This window comes from Strigops habroptila, chromosome 9, assembly GCF_004027225.2.
Source record: "Strigops habroptila isolate Jane chromosome 9, bStrHab1.2.pri, whole genome shotgun sequence".
NCBI lineage: Eukaryota > Metazoa > Chordata > Aves > Psittaciformes > Psittacidae > Strigops > Strigops habroptila.
In genome coordinates this window covers 25,376,960-25,397,161 of record NC_044285.2, presented here as the reverse complement: position 1 = coordinate 25,397,161, position 20,202 = coordinate 25,376,960, and the positions used below count along the sequence as shown (strand labels likewise).

General features: G+C 44.2%; 1 protein-coding gene across 4 annotated transcripts in view; it reads right to left on the bottom strand.

The window, feature by feature from the left end:
- Positions 1 to 1,561: 1,561 nt before the first annotated feature.
- Positions 1,562 to 20,202, bottom strand: part of AMOT (angiomotin) — a 62,902-nt gene continuing 44,261 nt past the window's right edge. For all 4 annotated transcript variants that reach the window (XM_030497409.1, XM_030497410.1, XM_030497408.1 and 1 more), the window contains 6 exons: positions 10,827 to 10,976; positions 9,840 to 10,030; positions 7,980 to 8,102; positions 7,076 to 7,308; positions 6,012 to 6,236; positions 1,562 to 4,966 (listed from right to left, as the gene is read on the bottom strand). In XM_030497409.1, coding sequence (XP_030353269.1) covers positions 4,866 to 4,966; positions 6,012 to 6,236; positions 7,076 to 7,308; positions 7,980 to 8,102; positions 9,840 to 10,030; positions 10,827 to 10,976 — 1,023 coding nt within the window. In that variant the 3' untranslated portion in view covers positions 1,562 to 4,865. The remainder of the gene's footprint in view (positions 4,967 to 6,011; positions 6,237 to 7,075; positions 7,309 to 7,979; positions 8,103 to 9,839; positions 10,031 to 10,826; positions 10,977 to 20,202) is intronic.

Sequence of the window (20,202 nt, the reverse complement as noted above, 5' to 3'; positions counted from 1 at the left end):
TCTGGTTTGTTTTCCAATCAATAAGGTTTTCATACTAAGAAAATTGACTGCAAAACAAATAAATCAGTAGGGGGAAAAAATGAAAACAGAGGAACCATTCTTTAAAACCACACCAAATATTTTTATAGCTGGCTACAAACATAACAATAGCCATTTACAAGATCTCTCAGTGCCTGTTTACACTTATTTCTTTGTTTTCTTTCCTAGAATTAAAGCTGCTGTAACCTTCAAAGGCTTTAGGGCTGTTTCAACAGCTGAATTGCAGAACAGCTCAGTCACAAGTTACAAAACAAAGTTGATGGTTTAAATAGAGGAAAAAAAATTATTCACTTTAATATAGATTTATATAGGAGAGATCATTCTTGCGACTCATTTCTCACCTTCTAGGCCATAACCCTGCTGAAAGGGGAAACTGGGTTGAAGCCATTTGCCCCCCAAAGCTCATTCTCTATGCATGGGAGAGACCCAAGTGACAGGACAGGAGGCCTGAGCCTGCCTCTCTTGGGGTGCACCCTGCTCCCAGGCAAAGCAAAGGGGCAGGCGCTTCCTGGCTCTCCCTGGAGGCAAGGCTTGGAAGCTGCATTGCTCCAGACTTCTCTACAGGTATTTTCAGCATTGTCATTGCTTATCCTGAGCAGAGCCCAAGCTGAACAAGAGTAAGTGTTCAAATACTTCAATATAGGTTCTGCTTGAGATGGGAAGGCAGAGGGTCATCTTTTTCTTCCATCTCAGGAGTGCATAGCACAGCCCTAATGGTGTATGTGCAACCCAGAGGAGTTTCAATGCTTCTGGAAGCCTAGGAGATGATGTTGTTGGAAGTCAGACTCTAAAACCAACTTAGAATTAGATCTTTTTGAAAAGAAATGTATTTTCTTCATAAATACAGTACAATTACATTTTACAATGTCTTTTTACTTTCTAGACATAAAAATGCTAGCTTTTAAAAAAAGAGTTCCTATACAAATACATGAAAAGAGACCCCCCTTCCCCACAGTCTCCCACCCCTGGCACGGAGTAAAACCATCAGCCGTGGTGTGAAGGAGCACAGTGAATCCTGGTTAACCTGTGCCAGCCCTCGCAGGGAGGGAGGGAAAGTCAAATCGGGGGTTTGCTTGCCCTGACCACACTGAATTTGTATTTCCACCACTCCATAAGCAATGGAAAACACACATCATCTGGTCACGGTTGTTGGGATTCACTGTATGGGTGTCATGGCTCATGGGATGCGGGTGTTGCATGTCTCATGTGCCACTGGTCATTGGTGTGGGCTCATGGAGCAGGAGGTGTCCTTGGAAATGGTTCTGGCCTAAAAACTCTGCAGGTCCCCTCCCTCAGGCAGCCTCCACAATGAAGCAAAAGTAATGCCAGTTTTCAGGCTCTCACTCTACAAATTTGCCAACAGAGGCAGAGACCACACGTGAACTAAATCATTTCATCCCCCTGACAGGCCTTGCTGATCTCAACCACCCTTCAGAGACTCCTGAAGAGCAACTCACAGATCCTCATGAGCCTCAGACCACAGGCAGAAAACTGCTGCTCTAGACCCCACAAGAGCTGCCAGGTAGGAGCTATCTGAAGTTTATAATGACAATGGGCCAGATGGGAACAAAAGCCTCTAGAGCTTCCCAAAGGAACTGCCCAAGGGAAGGACTTGTGAGTTTGGCCACTCTGTAAGCAGTGAAAGGAAAGAGGAAAAATAACTAAACTTGATTTTCTCGTTCTGTTCTACAAAGAATAATATGTGGCTTTCTTTATAAAAGCTACAATTCTGCTTCTAATACCCGAGTTTAAGAAAAACTCTTAGTCTAAGATTTTGGTTTGCAAAGAAGGCCATTGCAATCATTGTGTTAAAATCACTTCCTACTAGAAATAAGCTCTACAGAAGGAAAAGGAACTAGGTGTGCAGTTTGACTCCTTAAAGCAGTTTCTGTTTAAAAACAAAATACAAATCTGTACAGAGAGACTGAAGACTATAGTACACATCTTCCTCAAAGCAAGCAGCTCTTTTACATTCACATCAGGATGGCTCTGAGGAAGCTCAAGGGAACGAATACATTCCTGATGGCTCCTAGTTTGTCAGCACAGGAAAATGACCTCAAACTTCCTTGTCAAAAGTTTTAGGGGTTTTGCTTCTGGAAGAAACCAAAACTACAAAATAAGGCAAAGAACCTGACCTAAGCAATGTAAAACTCCACCATCTTCTTCCACAGGCAGAGACCTCCTGGCTTCCATTTCTGGAGGAGACAGTTGCTTTCCATCATCTGTGTTTTATTCACAGAAAGCTATTTATATCCTTTATTTCTTTGTAAAACTACATTACAGTGGCAGTCAGTTTGAAAATAATGAGCTGCAAGGAGGATAAACCAATTATTCCTACCTAGCCCAGCTGAACAGCCAGTATTGATTGGGGAAAATCAGTTTTGTAAACCAGATTTTATCTGTAAAGGATCCAAATTTAGAATTAATGTGAAGCAAGTGAGCTGGAACTGTTTATCTAGAGACCTACAGTTGCAAAACTTCTTTCCCACTGCTGAGAAGTACTTGTAAAGATGGAGTATCATTTTTTCCTGATATTAAAAGAACAGAAAAGCCCTCAAACATCTCTCTGCCCCCCTCAATGGCATTTGATCTCCCTTGTTTTTCATTCTAAGCCCAAACCACAAAATATTATATAGAAGATCATGCTGAAACGGCAGAAAGATGGACACCTTGAGCTACTGAGAAAAGCTCCTCCTGCATTTCCAACTGTGGAAGAGAAATAGCTTCAAATCATCCAGAGTGGCATTACTTCATATACTGGGGTGGAATTAAGCCAAGAGAACTAAATCTAAGACATTCTCAGGGATGAGAATGAAGAGGCTGTCAAGAGTTTGTCCAGAAAAGGGTGAAGAACTAATTCAGATCATTAGGATACACTTAAGTAAGGAAGATCTAATGCATTGCCCAGAAAGATGTTGTCCCATATGGCAGAAACAGTCAAAGCCTCAAAATGCAGCTTTGAAGTAGTGGTGATGGAAGGAAGGTTGAGCTGCCTGTTAGTCACTGGTAAAGCCAGGCTATTTAGGCTTAGTTCATATCTTACCATAACCATTTTGTCATCTCAAGCTTTTGTGGGTCTAGGAATATTGCCTGAAGAACACTAACAAGCAGCAAATCTGCTAGAAATTATGGGAAGTGTTTTCCTTGGGTTTTAAGTGATTATCACTAGAAGACAAACAGAATCCAACTCATGGCTGATCTTTAGGCACCATTAAGTCACCTATGCTGCAGACAGAAGGCACCTTCTTTCACCTCCCAACCCTCCATTGTGAAATTCACGTTGTATCTGGTAAGGCCATTTCAGTTGGACACCATATGAGTAGTGTCAACTAAGTAGGAATTGAGGATATTCACTAACTGTTTGATGATTAATTGCTGGTTTTTCTTATTTCTGGGGTGAAATGATCTGAAATGAAAATCTGGCTACTCTAATGCTGCCCAGAAAGCTGAGACTCGCCAGGTTCCCAATGCTAATTACATATTTTAACATTCAAGTAAAAAAAGTAGTTTTTAACAGAAATTAATATTGAAGTGTTTTAATAAAATGCAAAGACAGTAACAAAAAAAATACTTATGTACTTCTATTGGTCTTCTTAATATCTCCTTATAGCATCTGCAACCAAAGCATTGCTGCATCTGTGCTAGTTCTCAATACTCTGAAAGTGAACCCAATGACTTGAATGTGTAAGTAAGTTTCTTCTGTAATGCCACTGGGACTTTCCTTAAGCTGCTCTCTCCTGTTAGATGAAGAAACAAATTATTTTGGAAGGAGAAAACTTGCCATCCGAAACTTTACACAGAGCTTCTCTTGAAAGCTCTCCCTCGGAGGTTTTGCTATGTGAAAAAGAATCTAGTATCTTCAAGAAGGAGGGACATAAAAAGGACATCTGAAACAGAAAAATCTGCTTGGAGAAAGATCTCCACAGATGCAGCAGACTAAGTTGCTAACACTGAAAAGCAAGAGGGCTTGCGACTTGCACTATGGTAAATTTGGAGCAGTTCCACTAAAGCCAATGGAATTATAACAGCAGAAATCTGATCTAACAGATCAGGACTGAGCCTGTAAACTCTCCTTTTTTAATTTATGTAAAACATGAATGCAATATATTATTTACTATACACTGTATAAATTACTGAAAAAGTACTTAAGTAGAAAAGAGTGGCAAATCTTTCAACGAATCTAAACTTGTGAAATGCGACATTAATCACCGGAGTCTTCCTTTAATAAAGAAATAGCACAATTTGGGAAGTAAAATAAGAAAATGGAAAACTTTCCAGCCTATGAGTGTGAAATACCTATTCTGAGTTCTTACACCGAGTGTAAAGAGAAAGTGTAGAGAAATCTCCCTTGATCACAGCTCACATTTGTAAGTTTCTCAGAACACCTGTATTCTAAAACCTTTAAGTGATGCTCACAACTGAGTCCCTGGTTCTGCTCATGAGAAGGGCAGCAGGCTCACCTTGCTGTGATCAATTTAGACATTTAACCAACAGCTGTGAGAGGAGGTACTTCTGTTTAGGAGACTTCAAACACTGAAATGAAATATTTGATGTAGTGCACCTAAGTTCTTGGGTTTTTCTCCAGATGTTACATGATCCAGTATTTAAACAATAAAGGGGGAAACTTCCAAAGAACAAATGTTATGGGGTTTTTTATAATTTAGAACAAATTATAAATTAACCTGTCCATACTTTTGAGACATAATATACAAGAGCAAACAGCTGAGTGTTCTTTTATTACTCAGGTACTACATTTTTTTCCCAATAAAAATGTCTTTTAAAAATTTCTTGCTACTGTATCCCAGCTCAGATCCTGGTACAGCCTTTCAGATGAGGTATTCTACCATCTCTCCATCTGGGAGGTCCTGCCCCATGGTCTGAACAGGGGCTTTTCTTTCAAGGGTGCTGGAGTGGAAGATTGGCCCATCTACATGATGAGGAAAAACAAGAGACAGACAATCAAAGCTGTAACTTCAATGAGGTCAGAAATAACGACATTAACATTTTAAAAGTCATCTTCTATCACTGGCCGAAAGATAGCTGACAACTCCTTATTTCATTTTAAAACAATCAATCAATTCTTCATGTATGTAGCCAGATGAAGATATTTTATCAAATTCCCTTTGGGTATGTCCCACTGATACACAATGGCATGTGAAACTGGAGTGACTGCATTTAAACTAATGTCGTCAGCATAGACTTTCACCACAAAACCTGTTCCCCTGTCTCCCTTGATACCCATTAAATAGCTCAGCATGGGTAAAATGCACAGCAGACCAGCCAAATTCACTCTTCCATAAAGAACAACATAATTGTAACGTGTCTGTAAGTAGAAGAGGCAAGGTTGTGTAATCTGCATTGATTTGGCAGAGTGGGCTGGAAAATGAGCAGCTCTTGCCAGCTCGGAGCTCTGTGGGAAGCAAATTCAGCTTCTGTGACAGTCACTGTCAAGTGGATCTACTTGGGCCAATGCTGAGGTCGGTCCTGAGACTGGGACAGTACAATTATGAGACAGTTTTGTCACAATAATTACCTTTCCTCCTTCTTCCCCCCCCTCATCTGAGTCTGCTTTGCTTTGAATACCCACTGAAATGCAATGGCCAGTTTCTACAGCCCATTTTCATATGCTGTTTACACCCCTCATGCTACTGATGATTTACTTGAGTAGACACTGATTCAGACACTATCCTGGGATTTGCATATACCTGCTCCAACTCTTCAACCTTGCTATACCTCTCTACTCAGTGTGTCCATTCTTATGCTACCACTCTTTAGGCTTTTTTTAATCCCTTCAGAGCAGTTGAGACCCCTCAGAACATTGTCACACTTGCCTCTGAAACCCTTCTGTCCTCACAAAAACTAAACCCAGTGCTCCTAATGGATGAAGGGATGGCAGGGCCTGCCCCACTGAGCAGAACTGATGGTAAGTCAGTGGCAGGAGCCCCTCTGGGAGAGCAGCTGAGCTCTGTTACCTGTTTTGTCTGCGCTGTAAGCCAGGTTGGTACTGGGGAGTCGTCCTGGTGTGGGGGCTGCAGTGGAAGGTGCAGCTTTGCTTTGTTCGTTGCCCCGGTCAGTCTGGGTGCTGCAGTCTCTGCTGCCTGTTTTCGAGTGGGCTGACAGCAATGGTGTGGAAGGAAGGACAGGAGAGGGGGTGGAGGGAATGGATTCGGAGCGATATTCTGTTCCCAGCAGAACACCTTTGTGGAAAAAGGGAAGGAAATGTCACAATCCCAGAAAACTAACTGGTATCAGTTCTGCACCCCTCTTAGTACTTGCTCTAGGGTGTGGAAAGTGCTCCGTGCTTCAACAGACAGCACTCATTTACCTTTCTAGAGCACCTTTCACCACTGGGTGCTGAAGTACATGAAGAATAGCAGTATCCTCATCCATCCTGCATGTGAAGATACACAAGTGGGCACTAACACCTTACTTCCCTGTCTCTAAGTAGTGGCCCATCTATGGCAGGGTAAATCTGCACAATGAAATCAGCTGCAACAGATTCTCATTTACATTTCAGGGTCTTTTAGTCTTACAGGGAAGGCCTTTGGGCCTAGTTTCCCCTCAGGACAGAAAAATCATCTAAGATTTGCTTTGTAACAGATCAGTTTCTCTGAATAATGGTGTTGAGCCATTCCAGACAGGAGCCAGGTTAGTGCAGGCACAACACTACAGGACAGCAATCCTGATTAGTATCTTTGCTCCTATTCAAGGAGACTTTACACATTCAGATAGCTGTAACAACCCAGATGAAAGCAAGCACTTGGGAACTCTGAAAACTATAACTCAAATATCCCTAAAGTCAGGTATCAAAGTAGGAATAAAGGCTTACATAGTTGAATGACAGAGCCTGGACATCAGAAGTCATATTTCCTAAAGTGATTAAAACAAGCAGCTGTGCTAAAAGTGTTCCACCTTGCTTGCAGTCAGCTTTACTGCATGCTGATCTGTCTGTCCAACACACCTTCTTCCTTCTGCTGCTCCTGCCTCCCCTCTAAGGTGACTGGCATATCAGAATTGACAGTTATTTTAAACTTACCTAGGCTGCCTTTCCAGCTCTTGTCCTCCCTCTTCTCCTCCAGGATGGGAGTGCTGCTCAGCGTTGAGGAGTGGGACAGCAAGCCTGAGCCAGCGTTTGAAATGGACATCAGCGACTTGGCAGGTCTCATTGAGGAGAGCTGGTCCGTCTTTCCTGGCTCCTTCCGGGAGCGCTGCTGCAGGACTTTGATCATGGCATCCTTCTCAATGATCTGAGCATGCAGAGTCTTAATCCTTTGGAGAAGTACAAAGAAAAACAATGTACTCCTGTCTCCTTGGACTGAGGCCTCAGTGCCCCCATGGCTGTGACTGGGACACCCTTAGGCATTTGAGGAGGCAGAGAGAGGATGCCAGTGAGCTTTTTGCTCTGAATACTGGCTGCTCACTAGCCCACCAGAGCAGATCATGCATGAGACTTCCTGTACACATGCATGAGTGAACAGCACTGAGATACCCTCCCACCTTCGGCTACTGGAAGCTGCTCTAAACAGCCATGCAAGGGGCTTTGAGACAAAGCTGAGAGTTATGGGCAGGACATGACACCAACAGAAAGAAGATTAACACACTTTGGGGAGTCTGCGCTGGACCTAACCCCAGGAAAAAGAGTTCTGTGAGTGTGTTAAAATGCGGATGGAGCCTGGGGTCTGATGAAGATGCCCTGAAGAAAGAAGAGCAACAAGCTAAATGCAAAAAATCTAAGACTAGGCTTTTTTGCATTAGCCCTCAGTATCAAGACAGGTTTTGGATTGCCATGTAGATACTTCCTTGGCCAAATGAGCGTCTGGCATCCTACACCATTGCTACTGGTGAAGACACAAGAATTTCTGGTTCTGAGGCGTCTACCCAGACAATTAATTTAAAATCCCTGTCCTAAAGAAGCCAGATAGGACCAAACTGCTTTTTACCTTCCCTCCATGTCGAGACACCTCCTGTTCGCAAGCAGTATCTCTTCCTCCTCCTTCTGAATGCGAGCTTCCAGCGAGGTGTCATAGCTAGGGTTAGGCGAGTGGCTGATCACTGTCGTGTCCCTGAGAACAAGCAGTAGAGCAGACAAAGAATCAGTTAAGTTTGCTGTTTTCCTCCTAGCAGCAAAAATTATTGCTCAAAAGTAACAAACAATAATATCCACTTTTTTGAGTTTTGGCTCAGTGTCTTCCAAAAATCCCCCTTTCGGACCTAATGAAAGAAAGATTACAAAATATGCAAGTCATTACAGCAACAGGCAATCTACCATCCATCTCAGGCCAGTCCATAATCTAACTGATTCACTGAGCTATTGTAATCCTACCAGTGAGGCAAATTGGAGGACTTGGGGGGGGGGGAACGGATGGCACAGAACACTAAGCACTTTTCTTCACTTGAAACAGCGCAAACTTTGCTTCAGATATAAAGCTTTTTCCCTTCCCATTCCAACAGTATCATACATGGAATCTGAGTATCAAGGGAACTAGGCATGGAAGTTTGTTAAGCAATCCTAAGCAGGTTGGTCCAAAAAACTTGGAGTGGGTTGAAAACAGTTTTAGACTGATTCCATATAGTGCCTGGTGTTAACACTATGATAGTTGTTTGGTCCACTAACCAAAACGTAAACTTGCAGAAGTACTGACACTAATGGAATACTCTCCTCTGGGGGGAGAAGCAGCTAGAAGGAAATGTGAAAACAGAGGCTGGCTCTTTCCTGACTGTTCATTTAACAAAACCCAAACAGGCCTAACACATCCCCTCTCATTCTACGATAAACAATAGACCAGACCCCTACTTATCAGCACACAGCTGAAAATATGACACAGCCTCTAAGGACAAGCAGTAGCAACAGCCTTTAGAGAATCTCAGGGGAGGTGGAAAACACTGCACAAGAAGCATCAATACCCTAAAATAACAGCCTGCTCCTGGAGCAAGATAAGGTAAGTCTTTAAACACTAACACAGCAGATCTGCAGCTTTACCCCTGTAATTCTAGTACGATCTTATGAGCTAGGAAGCCAGTTGTGATAACATCCCTATTCCAATCTGGTTCATAAACAATCTAAAATGAAATCTGCCATCAAGAACCAGAAACTAGCGAGGCATGAAATTATATGTAAGCAATACCTAATGCTAAAGAGTCACGCTCCAATAACAGCTCTTGTTTACCAACTAGCTGAAGCACTTGGGCCCATTTACAGCCATAGTAAGTGTTTCTGTTCAGTTGTCTTGGAATGTGAGCTTGTTACCCGATTTCATACACCCTTCCACCCCCGCAAGCAGTGCTCTCCATACACAGCAGAATGTTTGGAGCACAATTTCCTAGTAGATGTTTCTGGTTATAACCACGTTGAGGACAATACCACAAAGTAATTTGCAAAAACATGCTGGAGAACAAGTAAGGCATTCAGGGTGAGTGCTGTGAATCACCAAGCTTACCCCAGCTCCCACGACTTCAGCGAGGACTGATTCTTGTTTAAAACCCCCCAAAACAAACAAACCCCTTCTCATACACCTATTTTTGAATCAACAGCTTCTAGGAATGGCTCAGAACAACTCTAGTCTGGAAAATGGCTCCTGCATGTGGAGGAATCTTCCCCTGGAAAAAAAAAAAGGCTCTAATTGTTGGCAATTGCACAGCTCCCAGGAAAAGCAGCCAAGCTCCACTCGCATGCAGAAGTGTGAGAAGCTGTTCAGACCACAAGCTGAGGTAACATGGGTATGACAACATTCCTTGGTGGGAAATATGACATTCAACTGGAAAAAGAAAATAATCCCAGTACTATGAAAAGCCTTATTTACCTCTGTGCAGCCACAGTTGCAGCTGCATCCAAAGCAAACTGCCTCATCACGCTCTCCTCCAGGTATTTCTGTTCCCACTTGGTCATGTCAGCTTCCAGAGCAAGAATCCTTTCCTCCTTCTCACGCAGGAGTTCCATAAGCGCCGTGGCGTTGTACTCCGAGACATTGGCAGTCTGAGATGTACCCTGACGCTGATTTCCAACAGCAAGGAAAAGGAAAAAGAAGTCTCAAGATGCATCTGTAAGACTCAGGGTTGGTTTGTTTGCTTTTTGTCTGAAGGACAGGGGCTGGTCCAGAGCAGCACTGGCTTGGGGCAAGTACGCCCCACAGTGAAATGCAGTGGCCTATGCCATGCTGGGCAATTAGGTGATGGTAACCATCTCCTTCAGAGCTTAATCTGAAACATCTGCAGAGGCAGTTCAGCCTCACTCTATCAAAACCAGGAAACAAGCTCATATAATGCAAAAAAGACTCCTATTTTTCAAATGTTGAAACTCAAAAGCAATAAAACATCAAGCACTGCTCCCAAGAAAGGCAGCTTAACTCACAGCTCTACGTGAAGCTCTCATCCATTTCCATCAACTGCACTTACAGAATTGGTTTTGCTGTTTGGGTTTTCTTGGGGTTTTTTTAAATGCAAAAGCTTTTTGAAGGGCCTCTTTTCAGGCCAGTTAATTAATTTTATATATAATCTCAAATTGTGAACAAAATCTTTTGAATTGTTTAAAAGCAAATATAACCAGGTTACTTAAAGATAGAACACCATCTAGCTACATGGCTGTGATGGATCCTCTTTGCTCTCTTACCTAACTTTTCAGGTAGGAATGGAAGAATTAAATCTAGGCAAAGCAATACAACAGCCAGCAAACCCATGATTCTAGCTACCAATTACAAGATAGCAGAAACCACTGCCCTTTTATGTGTCGTGTAGGGTGTAATGTACAATCCTGCTAGAAACCTAGTGTGGCACAGGGCAACAGAAGGTACCTGCTGCATCCGGAGAGATTCCAGTTCTCTCTCCAGCCGGGTCCGCAGCCTGTGCTCCAGCTGTTCCCGTTTCTCACATGCTGCCTGCAGCTGAACCAAAGCCTGCTGCATCTTCTCCACCTTCTCAACATAGACCTGCTTCTTTTTGAGCTGAAACAAAGGAAGAAAATCCAACGTAAGTTAAATAGTAAGAACAAGTGAGTGAAGTTCTGGGTCTGTACATGTAGCCCAGCACAGAAGCACCAGCCAGGAAGAACCTGTCCAGACAACTGCTGTCAGCGTGCCTCAGACTCCTGCTAAGTGATGGGCTAAGAAAGGGCATTTGGGTTCACAACAGTATTTCAGTGACTTGACAGATGTTACCAAAGTAGCAAAGACAGCATTTAGAGCTAGCTCACAAGTTGAGGGCACTTTTCAGTGCAATATTGAAAATTGATGGCAGTGTTTTTAGGAGATTAAGCAGAAACTGAATCCAATCTTGCAGTTCCATAACAATAAAATAATGAATAGGATCAAAGCACACACTAGACATGACCTGTGCTCCCTCCATGCTGCAGACAGATTTATTCTAGCCGTCTGGACATTCATCTTGCATATTTTGGCCCAGTATGACCTGAGAAGTCCTGCTTCATTCCTTGCCCCTGCCCTTCCATCCTCCTCCATCATTCACCCTGCAAACCAAGCTGCTAGCCCACCTCATGATAAGCAATGAAAACCACCATGCTGAGACACCCAAGAACTGTCTTTGCAAGGTTAATCCACAGTTCAGGCAGAATAAAACCAAACTAAAATATGAATAATGATAATAAAAAAGAATAAAACACAGCCAGGGCCCAGCTCTAATCTAATATATAGAATACTGCACACCTATGGACGTCATTTTCTGTTAGGAAAAAGACTAACATTCACAATTAGCTGGCCTTCTGTGGCACATCAGGGTCTCTGCTTTTTTAGTTATGACTGTCATAAACCCCCCAAAACCAAAAATAGCAGGAAGAAGGCAACTTTTCCCAACAGTCAGAGCCAAACTCTAGAGCAGCACCACAATGCAAAACACAGACTCCCTTACGTGAGTTCGAAGAGCTACTCTACAGCTTCATGGAAGAAAAGTCCACTGAGGGATATTAAAGACAAAAGACACCACTTCTGGCTCAGGAAGTCCTTCTTGGAAGCGGAAAGTATTCTGGGAAAGTACTGCTGTTTGTTGGCCTCATTACGATCGTGTTCCCTAGGAATCTGCTCTAAGTTTTGCTGGAGACAGGATACTGGGCTGGCTGGGCTTTGATCTGAACTACATGAGCTGTTCTTGCATCGCACCTTCATCCCGAAAAAGTCTTATCATGTGCTTCATCCAAATGTTCCCTTTTCACACTCCTGTTCCTTAAGACAATCCAGAGACTGCAATGTGAACAGCACAGAGAGAAAAATCTCCAAACTATTAATCCCAGACATGGTATCCTTTTCTTCTCTTTGTAAGTCAGCAGGCATCTAATCTCACAGCATGAATGCTGCTGCCCTACAGGATTTTCCCCAAACAAGTATTTTATAATAAAGGTTACAATAAATAGTGAGTAATCCAGCCAAAAGCCTTCCCACTAGTGCATGTACAGTAAAAAGGTATCTTGATTCTTTGATTGCTCAAGATTTCAAGCTTGTTTGAAATGGGAAGGACAAGAACATTTTCATACAACTTAATATTCCACTGCTGTTCTGCAGGAAATCAATAAAAATGTTATACTTCACTTTTTTATTCCAGATCATAGTGCTTAAAAACACTGATTTAAGCTTTCTCAGACTCCAATAAAGTGTGAATTAATGCACTAGTTTTACACTTAGATTAACAGCAGCTCAAAGTAGTTCTGTAACTAGCCAGAAATGATAAACCATGAGTCAGCAGCACAACCTAGAAATGGAGAGCACCTAGTATCTTGGCTTTGCATATGAGCTTAGTGACCTGGACGAGAGTAAGGAACAACGTCATAAACTTGCTAGCAGTGAAATATCCTGCATGGAGATGGAAAATCAGCTCTCCTTCCCAACTCCTCAGGAAGGACAGACATATAGTTGATCTCTTATAACTTACCACAAATGTATTTACATTTCTGAACAGTTTTTTAACACACAGTTAAAATTCTCCTTGCAAAAGTAGCCGCTGACAACATTTTCCTAGTTTCATAATTAATAAACCTCAGTGTGCATAAGTGAGCATTAACGTGTTGGCCTGCATTCAAAGAATACCAAGAGCCCAGCCAAAAAAGAATTAGGACACAGAAATTCCACTGAAACATTCACTTTGAAAGTGCTCCCATCAGCCAAACCTGCAGGTGAAATGTTGCAACACAAGCTGTTGCCCAACTTACCAGCACTGCCTGCACATGCCTAACTCATGCACCAGACCTAAAGTACAGGCACGGCTTGTTCAGTGGCTTTTCATAAAGACAACTTTCTTTCCCCCCTTCACAAAATGCACTTCATCTTCCAGCTCAGGAAGATTTAGGAATGTTAGAAAATTTGGGGGTTGTGTATGTGTTTTTTTAGTGGCTTAAAATGAGAATTAATTCAGGAATCACTAAATAATATTCAAGTTTTTGGAACACAGATGTTTAGTAAGCTATAATGGCATGTATGTGCTCCAGACAACTCAGCTTTCCTAATGTGCCTTTTGACACAATCATCCTTTATGAGATTGTTTCACTTCATGCACTCGCTGCACTTGGTCAACTCACTGCATATTCTGGCAATTCCACTCACTTCCATCTCTGCCACCTCTGCACACACTCTGCATGTGAGGAACAATCTACCTCTCTGTGAGCCAGGATTCCCCAGCAGTGGTAGCAGTGAAATCTGATTTCATCGGTGTTTTCCAAATCTTTCTGACTTGATCTGTCCTCTCAATGCAAAGAGGATCAGGAATAATGCTTCCAAGCACAGAGGGATTTCATTACCATAAATTGAGAGTATAATCGTGTTTTCCTAAGACAGGAACTGGAAACAGTTTCCTGAGCATTTCCAGGGTGCTGCAGACATAAGTGAGATGGGAGGAAGAAAAAGAGGCAGCATGCTGAGGCTTGTTCTTGGTCATTTGCCATGGATTCCCTCTCTCTTCCAGCAAAGAACCAAAACTGGCTGCTCAGTGCCAAGGGCCACAGTGACATCTACCACGGGTGAGATGGCATCAAAGGACACTGGAATTCTCTCCTCTGCAACAGGCCTGGCAGTGAACACATGCTCTAGATAAGAGTTCATTCCTGAAGCTTTACAAGGATGCTGTCACGCCCTTCAGTATGTAATGTGAAATACATTTGACAAGATAGTAATTTTCCTTTTGATGGTACTGCATTTAACTAAGATGCAAGCTCATGCTCACATAATGTAACTGTTTTGCCTTGAAGGGTGCTCTGAAAATGCAGAGCATTTTACTCATAATAATATCTTTATTATAACAATACCTCTTTAAGAGGGTAAGATCTCAAATAACCTCAGTGCATGTCTGGAAACACAGCAGAGAACTTCAGCATGACTGTATCCCTTCCCAGCATTTCCTATGGCACATGGCACAACTTCAATCATGTGCATATCTTCTCCATGTCAATCCCTGAATGCTTTGGAAAATGTCCTAATAAAGTACCAGAGGTCAGTCTTTATCAGCACAACTTTCTAATTAAACCATTGCAAACAAGAGCAGCCACTCTCCAGTTCACATCCACTTCTATGGTACATGAAATCTGCAACAGGAGGACAAGAAAAATAAAGAAGGCAAGGACTGGCTTGGGACTCTGCAGAAATCTAGTATACAAAGTGTGAATTGATGCAGGGAATACCCCTGAAAGATTCCCTGGCCTCCTGATCAAGTATTTCTGTCTTCATTTTATTTCCTCTATCCATCCCTTGTCAAGATTGCTTTCTGCACTTGAGAGCAGCTGGGAGAAGCAGGATACACTTGGGATTCAGAGGCTTCATTGCTCACAAGACTGGCTGACCTGGAGAGCAATCCGTTTCCAAGTTAAGTCAGATAGATTTATTGCCTGAAAATATCTGCACACTGCTATCCCTGAACTGTAGAGCTTCCAGCAATGGAAAATGAATCCACTCTAAACATACAGGGATGAAATGATTAACCAAATTCACTAAACCTAGGAAACTGAAACTAGTCCTCAAAATCTGTTCACAGATGATGTAATGCCTGGCAGCAGGAAACTTGCAGGCTTCTCTGCTACAGAGAGCATTTGCATGGTCTAAAACCAGTGGTGTTCCTCTCAGAAACAGGGACATTTCATTATTACCACAACTGCCCAGCAGAGAATCACAGAATCATAGAATAGTTAGGGTTGGAAAGGACCCTTAAGATCATCTCGTTCCACCCCCCTGCCATGGGCAGGGACACCACACACTAAACCATGTCATCTAAGACTCCGTCCAACCTGGCCTTGAACACTGCCAGGGATGGAACGTTTACCACTTCTTTGGGCAACCCATTCCAGTGCCTCACCACCCTCACAGTAAAGAACTTCTTCCTTATATCTAACCTAAACTTCCCCTGTTTGAACCCGTTACCCCTTGTCCTACCACTGCAGTCCCTAAGGAAGAGTCCCTCCCCAGCATCCTTGTAAGCCCCCTTCAGATACTGGAAGGCTGCTCTGAGGTCTCCACGCAGCCTTCTCTTCTCCAGGCTGAACAGCCCCAACTCTCTCAGCCTGTCTCCATACGGGAGGTGCTCCAGCCCCTGATCATCCTCGTGGCCTCCTCTGGACTTGTTCCAACAGCTCCATGTCCTTTTTATGTTGAGGACACCAGAACTGTACACAGTACTCCAAGTGAGGTCTCACGAGAGCAGAGTAGAGGGGCAGGATCACCTCCTTCGACCTGCTGGTCACGCTTCTTTTGATGCAGCCCAGGATGCGGTTGGCTTTCTGGGCTGCAAGCGCACACTGCCGGCTCATGTTAAGCTTCTCGTCAACCAACACCCCCAAGTCCTTCTCTGCAGGGCTGCTCTGAATCTCTTCTCCGCCCAACCTGTAGCAGTGCCTGGGATTGCCCCGACCCAGGTGTAGGACTTTGCACTTGGCTTGGTTGAACTTCATGAGGTTGGTATCGGCCCACCTCACAAGCATGTCAGGGTCCCTCTGGATGGCATCCCTTCCCTCCAGCCTATCAACCGAACCACACAACTTAGTGTCGGCAAACTTGCTGAGGGTACACTCAATCCCTCTGTCGATGTTGCCCACAAAGATGTTGAACAAGATCAGTCCCAACACCGACCCCTGAGTGACACCACTTATCCATCCACGGAGGTCTCCTGCCCCTCCCAAGGATCTCGAACTCAACCATCTCGTGACCGCTACAGCCAAGGCTGCCCACGAGCATCGCATTCCCAACCAGGCCCTCCCTGTTGGTGAGCACGAGGTCAAGCATGGCACCTCTCCTTGTCAGCTCCTCTATTACTTGCAAGAGGAAGTTGTCTTCCACACAATCGAGGAACCTCCTGGATTGCTTGTGCCAGGCCGTATTGTCCCTCCAACAGATATCAGGATGGTTGAAGTCCCCCATGAGGACAAGGGCTTGCGACCGTGAGGCTGCTCCTATCTGTCTACAGAGCACTTCATCCACAGAGTCCTCTTGATCAGGCGATCTATAATAGATCCCCACAGTAACGTCTCTCATCGCTGTTCTCCCTTTGACCCTGACCCACAAGCTCTCTGTTGACTCATCACCTGCCCCCAGACAGAGTTCCATAGGCTATCTCCAGCCTATCACTGACATAAATAGCTACTCTCCCTCCCCGTCTGCCTGGCCTGTCTTTCCTAAAGAGCCTGTAACCTTCCATTCCAACACTCCAATCATAGGAGCCATCCCACCATGTTTCTGGGATGCCAATGATACCATATCCCTGTAGCTGTGTGCACATCTCTAATTCCTCTTGCTTGTTCCCCATACTATGGGCGCTTGTATAGAGGCATCTGAGTTGAGTTCCAAATGCAGCCAACTCAACGGCTGGAGCAGCTGAAATATCTCTGCATCGCTCCAAGCATTTATTACAGTGCTGGCAACTGACTGGGAGTGTTGGGATGGATCGATGCCCCCCTCCCTCACCACATCTAGTTTAAAGCTGCCTTGACCAGCCTGGCAAGTCTCCTACCTAAGCAGCTCTTCACCTTCTTTGTTGGATCAGCTCCACCAGCCTCCAGTAGACCTGCCTCCCAAATCAAGTCCCATGCTGTAAATAACCAAATCCCTGACTATGGCACCACCGTTCTAACCATTTATTAACCTGCCAAATCCTCCTGGCCTTTTCAAAGTCCTCCTCTTTGACCTGGAGGATTGATGAAAAAACTATCTGAGCCCCAGAGCCCCTAACCACCTCTCCGAGGGCCCTGTAGTCCTTCTTGATGATTCCCAGGCTGCTGCTGTCAATATCACTGGCACACACATGGACCATTAGAAAGGGGTAATAGTCAGCAGGACTTACAAGACCAGGCAGCCTGTCAACAACATCCCTGATCCGAGCCCCTGGCAGGCAACACACTTCCCTCGAGACTGGGTCAGGCCAACACATGGGTGCCTCTGTGCCTTTCAAAGTTGTCATCTACTACAATGATCCGCTTTCTCCTTGAGGCACCAGTAGTGATCCTCTTTACTGGTGCATCAGCAGGATGTTCATTTGGTGCGGTGTGCGTTTTGTTAGCCCCCCGCAGAGCTGCGAAGCGGTTCCGGGTGAGGATGTTGGATTTTGGAGGAAGCCCCTTGCTTTTAATTGTCATCCCCCCCCTTTTTTATGTTGGTTTTTTTGTTATTAGTTCCCAGCTTCCTGGATTAATGCCCTCCTTCTTATCTGTATGTGCTATGATGGATGCTTGTGGCCCCTGCGCAGTTTGGGCCTGGAGCAAGCAGTCCAGCTCCCTCTCAGCTCCCCTGACATCTTTTAGCCCACTGACAGTGTCCTGAAGCTCAGCCCCTGCTGCAGGAGGACCTCCAGCAGGGCACCGAGTGCAGCCCTGCCCATTGTGCACCCTCGCCTCAAGAGACCAGCTGAGGCACTTCCTACACCCCGAGCTCTGCACCACAGCCTCCCCTCTCATCGGCTCTGTCTGGTGCCGACGCTGCCACCGCCGGGGCAGCCAGAGCAGAGCTTCCAGAGCGGGCCCTGAGGTGAGTGCTGGGTCGCTCGCCATTAGAATTGACATTCTAAAAGCCAAACAAATCCTGTTCCTTCGTTTGATTTTGGCTTTGACAAACCCTGCAATCTCTTTCAATGATCCCGGGTCCTCGCGAGAAGAAAGGCTCTGAAGAGGGCACAGAGGTTTCGCACGGCACAGGGAACAGAGGCATGCAGGAATGAGGGGTTTTCACTGCCAAGGCACTAGAAACAAGGGAAAGGCTGAACCATCCTCTGCACTGGAGCTGCCCCTGCAGGACAAAAGCAGTCCTGTACATAGCAAGTGAGGGGGAAGGAAGATCTTTTAAAAGAGATTCATTGCTTCCAGATGCGTTACTCAGCAAAGAGCTTTCTGGGGAAGAAGACTTCCTGCATAGCTAGCAATGATTCAGAAACTCTCCCAGGCATTTTGACAAATGCAGCCATTACCCTCTTCTTCTTGGACAGCTCCTATTTCAGCAAATTGGTAACACTCGTCAGCATCTGCTTGTCTCCCACCCACTATTTCTGATGTCTTCAAAGTCCTTTGTTTAATATATTCAGGGTGTTTTCATTATGTCCTGAGTTTATCCTAAAGCTGAATCCATTCAGATGCAGCTGAAAATGTGTTTCCCCACAAGAATTTGCCTGCTATGGCAGAAATGTAGTAAAAAAAAGGCGCGCAAGCACGTTTAAACCACCTCTCCCTCTTGCAGTTGGAATATATTCCTCTAGGATGCCTTTGAACCCTCAGTGCATTTGAATTTGGGCCCAATAAGGCACCACTGGCCTCAGCAAGAACTCATGCTGAAGCAATTTGGTAACACTATCCTCTTGCTAGGGAATAGTGTTTGTTGCATGGGAATGTCATAATGTCGTTTTTCCAATTGTTTGTGTTAAAATAAGTTATGATTCCCAAAGCCACCTCTGGAAAATTACTAACAAGCAGCATATGAGAGGTAGCAACACGGCAATAAAAAGCCAGTTCTGTGTTGTTACACAGGTCATTAAAGACACACACATGCACACACATTAGTTACAGGGAACCTACCATCCTATCCCTCCATGAACAATAAGCCATCCCAAAAGTGTCCCCTTTAAAAGCAACTCCGTCCTAAAAGGAGTTATGTAGCACTGAGAGTCTAAGCATTTAAGTGAGACAAAGCTGTGGAGAGTGGAAACATCTTTTTATAGATCCAGACAAAAAACTGGAAGAAACCAGACAAGCTTCAAGCACACAAACTCTCCTTTGGGTCTCTTCCCCACAAGCCAGAGATCTGTTCCGAAGGTATTTCAGACACAGCATATAAACTACAATAGAAGTCATTTGGAAATGAACGTTTCTACATTTCCCCATAGACAGAACCCTCAGTGTTATCAGAAATAGCGTGCTATTGCTCTGCACAATAGCTGAGTGGGAAATGAATACAGTATCTCAGGTCTGATACCTGGTTTATGTTGAATTCTGATTGCAGAAAGATCTCAGAGCTTCTAAATATAACTCACTTTTAGAAAAGATATTTCATTCAAACCTGTTCCCTTCCCTCAGCCACCAATTTGTACCCATTAGAAAGGATGTCTGGCTTCTCCTTCCATTCCAAGACGTGTGCATGAGGATGGCAAGGAGTAGATATTTATATCTTCTTAGTGGTAGTAACTGTAGCTGTCTCCTTAAGGCACTCATTAAAACAGTGGCTTGTAAAGTGGTGGAGCAAAGGAGTGCAAGTTACACTACTATAAAGAAAAACCGCGAACTTTTTTAAGTCAAAGTTTGGTCTTCCATGGTACGAATTAACCGGGGTAAGCAGAAATGAGCAAGTTCAAGTAAAGTTCTGGAAATTCCCTTTTTTTGTGTGTGAAGTGTAGGAACAGTAGCAATTGTACCCTCTGCATCCAGCAGTTGTGGTTAGATCAAGTATTTGGCATCAAACTCCCTCCTGCAATATTACAAGCCTGGTAAGGACCCACAATAAGCCAGTGTTCACCCAGAGTCTCCGGTTGGTCAGGACGGGCCTCGCTGTAACCCAGTAATTCTGCCTCTGGACCAGAGCAAGGAGAAGTTTAACGATCTGCTCTGCTTGCTGCAGACTCTCAAGGTATATGCCAGCACATGTTGTTAAATCATGATGGTGTGACTGTTTCTAACGTTCACACATACGAGACGGTGGCCCATCTGTGACCATCCATCAGCTATAAACCTGCTGCACACTGCAGCCAGTCAAACTTTTACATCAAAATTGAGAC